The following is an 11,511-nucleotide window of genomic DNA, read 5'->3' on the forward strand; positions in this document are numbered from 1 at the left end:
TTTCTGAAGAAGGGTCTAGGCCCGAAATGTCAGCCTTCCTGCTCCTCTGATGCTGCTTGGCCTGCTGTGTTCCTCCAGTTCTACATTTTGTTATAACAAAAGGAACAGGAAGAGTTCATTCAATCCATCAAGCTTGCACTGTATGATCATGGCTGATCAAACACTTCAACGTCTTTTACCCACATCATCATAACCCTTTCTGCCATTGATAATTAAAAATGTATCAAATCTCTACATTAAATGTACTCAGAATGAGCTTTCACAGCCTTATGTGGTACAGGATTCCAAAGATTCAGCACACTCTGAGTCAAAATAACATCCCTTCACCTTGGTCCTAAATGGCATCCCTTTGTTTTTAAATTGTGCCCGTGGCTTCAGACTCCCCAACAGGGAAATATCTCACCTCCATCTACCCTGTCTAGCACTTTGAGTATTTTGAAAGTTTTAATGAGGTCACGCCTCACCTTCTGAACTCTAAAGAATACAGGCCCAGTTTGACTAATCTCTCTTCATAGGATAGTCCTGCCATCCTGGGATCAAGTCTGGTGAACCATTTTTGCACTCACTCGACAGCAATTATATATTTACTGAGATACTCAGTAGTCCAGATGTGTTGTAACCAAGTTCTTATATATTTAAAGCAAGACTTCACTTCTCTTGTATGCAAATCCTCTTTTGCTAATGGCTAACATTTCATTAGCCATCCTAATAGCTTTCCATACCTGCATGTTAGCTTTCAGTGACTTATTGACAAGGACACACAAGTCCCTTTACATATCTACACTTTCCAACCTCTCATCATTTAAGTAATAATCTGCATGTGTTCTTCAGATCGAAGTGGATAACCTCACAATTTCTCACATTATATTCCATCTGTCATATTCTTTCACAATCACTAAGCCTGTCTAAATCCTCTTGAAGACATTGTCTGTCTTTCTCACAACACACATTCCAGCTTAGGTGTATTCTATATTTATCAAGGATGAATCAGGTTTTGTACTGATTTTCCAACCACCACCCAGTTCTGTTGTGTCACATATAAGATCCTGAATATACACAAAAACAACAGACAATATCATCAATAACTGTGCGATCAACAGCACCTCCACACAAAGTCACTGTCATAAGATTTGAACTTATTATAGTACCTACATGTTACAGAGACTCATGCATTGTAGTGCCAAATGAGAGTCTCCTGCATGCTTCTAGTTCTTTTATGCATTATTTAAAATGTTAAATTAGTTTCTGGCACAGAAACCCATGCTTATCTAGGCTCTGTTATCTCATCAGCTGTCGCATACAATCCTTGTAAAATAATCCTGAATGCCTCAAGGGCAATTTAATACTTACATGATAGGGGTTTTCTGCATTGAAAGTAGATGGAACCCCTTCTTCTGGAGCTGTGTCATTCACCCTTTGTTCTGCTGTTGCATCCTGAGCTTGGACATCAGTTGTGTCAATGTCAACTTCAGCAGCTGCTCCCACAACCTGACCATATTCATCTACAGCCCCAATGCCATAGTCATACTCATCGTAGTAGGGTTCAAGTATTCGAGGTCTTTCATCTTCCACTGATCGTTTCTTCCTTTGGCCTTCTGTAAACAATGCAGTGATTACAGGGCAAATTGACTACCCTCAAGAAAATTTTATTTTTATAGGTTAAAAGCAATGTTATTCATTTATTGGACTTGGGCTGAATCCAGGGACAAACGTCTTCTGAACCCATTGGCCATATACAGAATTAAAAATAGGGCAAATTATATTTAATTAACTTTCTTCAGCTTTTTGATGATGTAGCAGAGAGGATGGATGAAGTAGTGCATGTAGGCTTCCAAAAGGCATTTTATAAACTGCTACATACCAGGCCTGCCAGCAACGTTAGAGCTCAAGGGATAGTAGCAGCATGGATACAAAACTGGTCCAGTGGCAGGAAACAGTGCTGTCATGGAATATGTGAGAACGATGGATGGTGGGCTGTGGGCATGGGTTGCCATTAATTGGCATAGGTGCTATAAAGGGTCATGGGGATGTGTACAGGTGCATAGGTTATCATCAGGTGTATAAGGGGCCATGGGAAGTGGGTGTGGAACATCATGTGGCATTGGTTTGCCTGGATGAGGCATGAGGAGTGTGTAGAAGAGTGAGGACTCTCAGTTCTCTTCCTTAAGCACCCTGGAGCTGTGAGGCTGGCCTTTTACACAACTTGTCTCTGAATCTGATAGCCTCTGAATTTCCATTAATAAACACTCCCTTCCAGAATAAAAATATGTCTCTCTGGAGCACTTTCTCCTGATTTGGATTTGCAAAAGTTGGGAATTTTCCCGACTCTGCATTCCCAACTTCAGAACGAAAATTCAGGCCTTTGTTTCACCTGAAGCCATTGTTATGTACCCTTTACAAATAAAATGATATTGCTTCATCATCATCACTGGTTACCTTTTGTATACATTGGACGCAGCCAGTATATAGGGAGAGCACCACACAATTCCAAAATCTTCGGACTCAAGAAACCATGATCTTTGACTGGCTGTTTCGCAGCAACCCAGATGAGAGATTCTTCTTCAAACTTTGCAGGCATGATTTCATCTTCCTTAAAGAAGAGAATAGTAGGTAATGCATTGCAGATTGTTTATCAATTATTCAAACAATGGTGCAGCCATCAACCATCTGTTATACAGTAGAATGCCTAGAGGGAGTAATGCTATCACTGTCCAAAACAATTCAAACATTTGTTGAAAGCAGAGACTTGTTTTTCTCTCTCTTATGGATAGAAGGCTCTGTCTTCCCAGAAAAGCAATCTTTTATTATACTAATTCAGATTTTATTCACTGCAAATATTTAAGGTACCATTACCAAATGAGTTTTACTGAATACGTTAATTTCCAAACACTGTTGCAATTGTTTTTGAAATCCTATTCTTTTAAATGTAACCTGAAAATCACCAAACAGGAATATTTACTGAATTTTTATAAAAACAGCTATTTTGCGTATGCTTGGCATTTAGTGACATCTCATAACTGGGCTATTGCAGCTAATAATGGCAGAGAGTTCATCTCTTCAAACACAGACTCCAGTTTCTTACAATGTTCCAACCAAAACTAATATTACATAAATGCCAGCCAGAGACAAAGCAACTGTGCCCCACCCTCAGACAATCTGAAAGCAGGTGTGGAGCTGAGTGTGTTCTTCCCCTCTTAAAACGGCTCTTTGAGAATTACTGGTATTTACATGAATGTTACCACATGATGGCACTGTTGGCACAATAGTGCTTCTGCAGGGATTCACTTGTGGATGTGAACACGGTGGAATCATCATCAAACTCTGACAAACCCCGTGCTGTACTTCAGAGACAAGCTCATGCTGAAGTTATCGCAGATATCATTCCTTCACGGTTACACAAGTGAACACCCATTGTGCAGAAAGAGCAAACTTCCACCTCTTGCTAAGCCACTTCTTCAAGGAAAATTCTCTAATCTAATTGATTATGAGAGGTTTCTGAGTGTTTCCCTTTAGGCATCTCTGAAAGGGGATTCGGTAGAACGTCTTGTGAAAAGGGCACCTTGTATTGCTCAGACAGGCATACAGACATGCTTTGCTATTGCTTAAAGGTCTTGCACTCACATATCCAGAAGTACAATTGTCAAGCTGTTGGCAATTTATTTGGCAATCTCATGTAAACAAAATTTAAGGTAGCAACTGTCCGAAATTATTTTTCACAAGATTTCTCAGATATATTTCACATACAATAAAGCTTAGATGTTCTAATAAGGAACCTGCTCAATATATTTATGTAAAAATGTAACCTGTGATAGGTTTCAAGTTTTAATATACTTAAATGAATATAAACCGAAAGTATTCAATTAAAATGACAAAAAGAATTTAGATAATTGATCATTGGAAAAACAACATATTGAAACTAATGTTTCTGGGAAGAGATAGAAAAGGTTAAAGCTGCCACAAAGGAATCGGTTTTTGTTTTCCCTCATACTTTATATTAAATGAATAGTCATCAACTATATTGCAAAATCTCTTACAGCAGCCTACACTAAAAAATGTACTGCTAGCTCTTGAAGTATTGGAGGACAATTCATTAATGATCTTAATTTCATACCAATTGATTTTAATAGTACACATTAGAATACACACATACAATCCACACTCTCTTTCCTTTCCTTCCAGATAAATGTTAGCATGTATATAGCATCTACAAGCGCTTTAATGAAATACAGTGTTCAGAGGTAGCACTCAGCTGAATGTCAGGTTTGATTTCCCAGTTTTATCCAATAATACGTTGCTTGATAGCCAACCATTGCACCTCTGGTTGGTGATGCTCAGGAGCTCATTTTCATCTTATGTTGCAATGGTCGAGAACACAAAATTCTACCTCCTGTCATAAAGCCTCCAGCTGGGCAAAAGCGAAAAACCACAGATGCTGAAAAGCTGAAATAAAAGCTGAAAATTTAAAAGAGAAATACTCAGCAAATCAGGCAGCATCTGTTCAGGTATGCTGTGCCTGTTGGGTATCCTCTCCACTGTCAATCACTGCCCCACTCTTTCCCATTTCTCCCGAACTCTGGTACCTAACTACTGCCCCCAAAGCCTCACCCAAGACAGCCTGGCTTGCCCAGGTGAAATGTACCAATATCAGTAATTGTTACTGTTCTCGAGGACGCTGCTGGGACTGAATAGCAGCTAAACATCTGACTGAACAGCGACTATTAGAGGCAAGGCATTCACTTAGATGAGCTGGAAGCAACAGCTGAAATCAATAAACAGCTCCACGACTGTAAAATTAGATTGTGGTTTCCCAACTCAGTGGAGATGGGCTCTCACTGACAGGTTAAGTTGGGGGACAGGGCCACTGCATCTGACAAAAGTTTCTGCCATCATTTATTAAGTCTTTGCTTCCTATCAAGTTAGTGCAGTGCTCCATTGTTCGATGGCACTCTGAAACACTGCTCAAGTGGATTTTTAGAGGCAACATTTTCAGGATGAGTGATATTCTTATCTCCCTCTTTCTCAGATTATAATATGCATTTTGGGATTCCAAGTGATCTTTTCACTTATTTTCTCTGAACCTATTCTGTCAAGCATTTGCACAGATGCATATTTCCCTCAAGGAAGCGTTAATCCAGACTGGAGTGTTAGAACTCGAGGGGTAGTGGAAAGATTAGGATTCATATGTTATGCTGGAGACAGCTTTGCTGTTACTGTTGAGACGTTTTGCTAATTGAACAGAAATATTTTCAAGACAAAGAAATTGCATAAGCAGCACTCTGCTTGTTTGTAATGACAAGTCGAATACATAGTAGAGTTTCAACGTTCTGATCTCTGCCTAAAATTATGTCTATTCAATGTCTCCATTGGAGCTTAGTTAAGGAATGCCAGTAAACGTGACAGTAAGTCAGCTTCCAAAGACGTCTGGTGGCAAATAATTTGTACAGTACTATCCTATTGCTGTTCTCCACACAAGTATACTATTCCAGGAGCATTGACTGAAGGGCTGTGCCTCAGGAGGGTAAGATTTATCAGGGAAGAGTGCCAGCTGACAGTCACGGTCAAAATTTCCACAGCCTCAAATTTTAAGCAACTAACTTAAGTTTCCAAACAAATAGTATTGTAAACCAATTTTCCTCAGTGTGGGTATGAAAAGTTAATGGTTCTAAAAAAGCTGATTTTGAAGCAGCATTAAGCTCCACCCAATCTGATGATGTCACACAGAGTTTGGGTGGTGAAGTTAGTGCAGCAGAAGATGCCAATGAAGATAGGTCATCTCTAGCCCATAATAGTCCTTACAATTATGCCAGACAAGGCAACGTAACTTGTACTGATTGGCTATCAATGCAATAAACTATATCTCATTGTATAAAACAAATGCTTCTTGTAAAAGCTCAATACCGATTTATCCTCCAAAACTGCTAATTGGTCAGCCTCCTAAACTGAGCATAGAAAAGAGGATTGCAAGCAGCACTCTTCCCCAAACCACAAGCTGTCAGTGCAACATATGACAAAGTGATCTAGGGATAGGGGCTGTCAGAGTTAGTAGAGCCTATCTTTCTCAGGGGGTAGAACCAGTGGGATGGTCAATTCTGCCAGAATGCTGTGGACCTCGTTGCAGAGATTTGTGAATTGCAGCCATTTAGATCTTGCACAATGCACAGGGTACACATGAAATTGAAGTTCTTTGTCTAAACTCTGTGCAGCTGGTCTGAGACCCTCATCCTAGAATCAATTCCACTTCTGGAAGTTCTAATGATTTTTTTTTCCTGTTACACCCCTACTTTAGAAGTGGGGGGGATGGCTTCTGATGCATATTTCTCAATGTATCAGAGAGCACATGGCAATACAGACCAAAACTATTGTCAGCCACTGTATAAACTCGCTCTGCAAAATCCCACTGTCCTGTGGAGCAACAAAAACAACACCATGCTAGAACAGGAAGGTAAGAGCAGTATTCCATGAAGAAGGATTAGGTGAAACATTCACACAACATTTCAAAGATCAGTTCATCAGGCACCGAAATTGGGAAGCTTGTTCTCAAACAACTTGTCAAAAAAAATCCCTTAAATAATTTTCTTCCCTCCGTACTTTCTCTTAATCCATCAATTGAAATCTGTGGTGCTGCTGTAGCTCTTGAAATAATTACAGATGAATCCTCTGAGTAAAAGATTAATTAAATACAGGAGATTTTTTCAAATCGTTGTATGGTCTGCAAATACCGCTTTCCTTTGTGTTGCTACATTGCGGATAATGTACAACATTCAACCTACTTCTTCACCAAACTGATTATTTTGTGAAAAGGATAAAATTGCTGGTTAGCTGGAAGGTTTCACTGGTGGCTTTCTAGGATACTGATGATCAGAATACCACATACAGGAATGTCAGACAGCCATGGGAGTGCCGAATCTTTAGTTTCCGTAACAGAGACAGGGATCATGTGACTATATTAACTTCAGTAGGAATCCAACACTTGCTCCACCATACCCCTTGTACTGTGACTCACTCTATGCAAGCCCCTTGATCTCTGGTGGCCTACCAGTTGTTTGATCCCGCTCACTCAAAGGCTTGTAGTCACTTTGTAGTCTTGTTCTCTCTCTGCCACACCTACTGACATTTGGTTCGAGTTTGACTGGATACATTGTTATCTTGAGGGATAGCAACACAATCCTTTCCTACTCCACCCATTTCTTTGCCGAGCACAGTCTCTTCTTGACTGATGTGTGTCAGAACTGAACTTTGGACACTAGGAGATCTGTGAATCTCTACTGCAAGGACATCTCTTTCCAATTAACTAACATGTTGGTGCTGCTTATGGACCATCTTAGAGATTTACACACCCGACCCTTCCTGCAGCAGTATGGTTTCTGACAAAAGAAATTCTGTTTGTTATTATGAGCTGTGACAAAGGAATACTGTACCATAGCAGACTTCAGAATGATAATTGTTTGTCCACATATGTGTTATGGCACACCCCCATACTAATCCGGCTTTGCAGTGTATTGGGTCAGGAAATAAGTGATTCATACAGAGGATTCTGCTTTAAATAATACCATGAAGAAAGGTTATATTGTCATTCACTCTTTCCTCGTTGGTGGAATCTTGTGTACAAATTAGCTGCTGTGAGTGCCTTTATAACTGTGACTATATTTCAAAAATAATTCATGTTCTGGTGTGTCCTGAGGATATGATAGGCATATTATAAATACCAGTTCATTTTCTCCTTTACCTTTGCAGAGATGTGATTGTGTGGTAGGATACCATGAGGTACAAGTGTGCTTAAGGAAACTGTGCATGAAAACAAGTCTGTTCTTCCTTTCTAAAATCTCAAAATTCATTTTGCAAAGAACATTTTCAAGCAATCCGTCAGTTGACCTGATGTTCTCTATCTAGTTATTAAAATCAGAATGTGCTTCGATGACTTTCTCACAGTACATTATTGCATAATGTGAATATTATAAAACAGTGCTTGATACGAGTGTGTGAGAGGCTCAGTATCACTGTGCCTTACGCCTTTGGTCTTCTTAAGCTTAACTTTAACATGATGGGTTCAAGTTATTTGAGAAACTGCATGCAAGATTGTGCTCTATATGATTTTGCACCATTTTGTCTTGGAGGCCACTATAATACGATAAGAGAAATTGAGCTAGAATACCAAAGAACTGCTTATCTTCAGTAGAATCTTTTGCTGAACATTCCTTCAATTAAACCCCTTTAAGAACTGTTGCTGAATGCATTGCTTCCCCAGAGTTTTTAAAAAAAATACATTCACAGGATGAGGGCATCACTGGCTAGGCAGCATTTATTGCCCATCCCTAATTGCCAGGGCATTTAAGAGTCAACCACATTGCTATTGGTATAGAGTCACATGTAGGCTAGACCAGATAAGGATGGCAGTTTCCTTCTCTACAGGACATTAGTGAGCCAGATTGGGTTTTCCTGACAATCGAACCACAGTCTTCATTAGATTCTTAATTGAGTTCAAATTCCACTATCTGCTGAGGCAGGATTCAAACCTGGGTCCCCAGAATGCTATCTGGATCTCTAGACTAACAGTACAGCAACAATACCACTAGGCCATCGCATCCCCTAATTGAGCGATTCGAAGCACAACAAGTGTGTCCACTTGCACAAAATCTTTCGAATTAGTTCTGTGTGAATCTGAAGGACTGATTGTGATTGGTCTGGATATTCCAAGGATTGGCAATCAGATTGCCACTCTGGTCTGATTTTCTTTCCCCATTAGGATGGAGGTCTGCATTTCTAGCCTGGAGTTCAAGGGTAATGTACCTGAAATCAACCAGCTCCCTGACAGCACAGGGTAATTACACTTCTTTTTGCAGCAGTTGGAGAGTAACATTTAAATCTCAACGTCCAGCAGCACAGCTAGATTCCTAGGTACTAACCCATTCATAGGTAAGTGTAGGGTTAGTGGCACATTTGTGTAAGGGGTTATGGCGCTAGGTGGATAGGGTGCCAGATAGATGAAGTGGTTAAGTATTATGGTCTTCTGTAATTTGGTCTTGGGCGGGTGGGTTGTCGGGGAGGGTGGCAGGAGAAAGAGGGGACAATGTCATTTGGGGTGCATCATGTCTAGCAGTGGAGATGGGGATGTTGGGACCTGGGGTTCAGGCTGTTGGTTCTCGGTGGTGCAGGAAGTGAAATTGAGAAGGGTCCTGTGGAGGCAGAAAGGGTCAGTGGAGTCATAAGGCTGCCCTAATGACTCAGGCTAGCTGCACCAATATAACACAGTAACTTAGAGCATGGCCAAATGAAATATTTAGCAGAAATGATTTCCTGCAGCACATACTAGTTGCGCACACCAATGTTAATGTTTTGCCTTGGCATCTGGATCTCTTGAAAAAAGAGTAGAGACCTTTGTTTAGAATGTTATATTTGAGGGTTATGAAAGCCTTAAGGTAGGATGCTGCATATAAATTAGATAAAGTTTTTTGCTTTTCTCAGTACTTTTTTTCGCTTCCAAGTTCACGTCTGGATTCTCTACAAGTTATGTTCATTCTCTCAGCATTGGAAAGTATAGACCTTGAATGATAACGCATTTACTCTTGCTGTTTCAATTTGTTTAGTGGGTAAAAGCCATACAATTTATGCATATATTTTAAAAAAGCTGCAATTTCTTGTTTTAGGAAGGAAAAAAAAAACAATAATTTGAAAAGAGCATCTCTGATTCCATGTGAATTATAGAAGTTCTACAGTGTGGAAGCAGGCCATTCAGCCCATTGAGTCCACACCCACCCCACTACCATGGCTAATCTGCCTAGACTGAACATGTTGGACACCATGGGCCAATTTAGCATGGCCAATCCACCTAAACCTGCATATCTTTGCTACAATGGGAGGAAACCCACACAGACATGGGGGGAATATGCAAATTCCACAGAGACAGTTGCCTGAGGCAGGAATCAAACCTGGGTTCCTGGTGCTGTAAGGCAGCAGTGGTGACCACTGTGCTGCCCTAAAATGATTATAAATGAATTTCATAGATGGAATTGTTTACACTCAAGCCACAATTAAAATTCACACGTTTGATTTGGAGTGCATGTTACATTGATCTAAATTGCATTTTGCCCGTCTTACTGAAACTTAAAAATGCACATATGGCTCATATTATGATGACTAATTTATTCAGTTCCGGTTTGTCGATAGATTTGCACGACTTATGAATCTTAAATGTTTATCTGCTTAAAATTTCTTATATGTACTTTCATTTTATTCTTGTGAACAGTAGACTTCATTTACACTCAGCCAACAAGACCTGATTCCTCTTAATCCATCACGACCTTAACAGCTCTAAGTTGAGCTGCGTGATCCTCCTGCCTTTTTCTTGCAGATTTAGTTCCTTGCAAATACCTTTTCTCAGATCTGTAACTTACAAAATCATTTTGACAGTTCCCTGTGGCTTGTGTTGCAGACACTGCAAAGGTGGATGATGTCTTCTCTAGTGAAATATTTAAGGGAGCTTGCTGTGAAACTGTATCCCAGAAAGCAACAAACGTACAGGAGAACACAGTCAAGAAATTGACTTTTTTGTTATCTTTCAGATCCAATAATGTTTCCTGAAATTCTGATCATTGCAAAAATCGGGCGGTAACATTTTAAATTATTTAACCATGTCATCTTCACCTAGTTGACTGGTGGACTTTTCTGCAGGTGTTAATCATGTGGACTATTATATAACATAATCTAATAGCTGAGAAAGCTTTCCAGACAACAGAAATCATGGTCCTGTTTTACCATCAGTAGAAATAGATGCATCAAGCTCAGTATCAGTGAAAAATTTCCTGAAGTACTCAAACAACATACTATAGGGTGAAAACAGTACTAACCTAGGATTTTTGCAGACGTCTTCTGAGAACCCACTTCAATTAAGTACATCTCCTTGACTGATTTACAGATAGCTCCTGATGAAAGATAGCTCCTTGTCCATTATTGGATTATTTTTTGTTCTTGAAATTTACTGTCATTCCTCATTATACCTAAATGTCCATTTTAAAAATGCAGGCTCTACAGTGCATCCTCTTATAAGTAGTCCAAGAGAACTGCAGATACAGATGTGTCGGTATTATCCAATATCTAACCCTACTGAATCATAATACAAGGATATAGTAACATCAAACTCTTGCAATTTGAACTGAATATTGTGTCTTTTGAACGTTCCCTCAAAAGTTTCTCCAGCCTTTCTCGGAGATGACCAGAGAAATTTTTACCAAAAAGAGGCTATATTCACAGGGCCATGTTTCAAATGTTCTGTGTGCGCTCTAGGCTTACCTACTTTTCAGTCAAGGCTGGACTACTGGATATCTTATAAGTAAACTTATCAGTCTTACTGGAATACTAAGATTTTCTAATTTGTTATTTTCAATGGGAATTTTCTCTGTGCACCCCCTCCCCCCACCTGCTCCCAAGAGCTGGAATCCAGATCACAAAGCAAATGAAAAGTTGATTCCAGGTGAAGTACAATGAGAGTCAGAGGATTTTGCAAAACACTCCTAA

At 39.7% G+C, this 11,511-nt stretch overlaps 1 protein-coding gene across 1 annotated transcript in view; it reads right to left on the bottom strand.

Annotated features, from left to right (window-relative positions):
- Positions 1-956: 956 nt before the first annotated feature.
- Positions 957-11,511, bottom strand: part of LOC109926841 (leukocyte cell-derived chemotaxin 1) — a 110,077-nt gene continuing 99,522 nt past the window's right edge. The window contains exons 5-7 of the mRNA XM_048598426.1: positions 2,437-2,590; positions 1,351-1,595; positions 957-1,046 (exon numbers count right to left, since the gene is read on the bottom strand). Of these exons, the coding sequence (XP_048454383.1) occupies positions 957-1,046; positions 1,351-1,595; positions 2,437-2,590 (489 nt within the window). The remainder of the gene's footprint in view (positions 1,047-1,350; positions 1,596-2,436; positions 2,591-11,511) is intronic.

The sequence above is a fragment of the Rhincodon typus genome, chromosome 6, assembly GCF_021869965.1.
Source record: "Rhincodon typus isolate 14 chromosome 6, sRhiTyp1.1, whole genome shotgun sequence".
In the NCBI taxonomy this organism is placed as follows: domain Eukaryota; kingdom Metazoa; phylum Chordata; class Chondrichthyes; order Orectolobiformes; family Rhincodontidae; genus Rhincodon; species Rhincodon typus.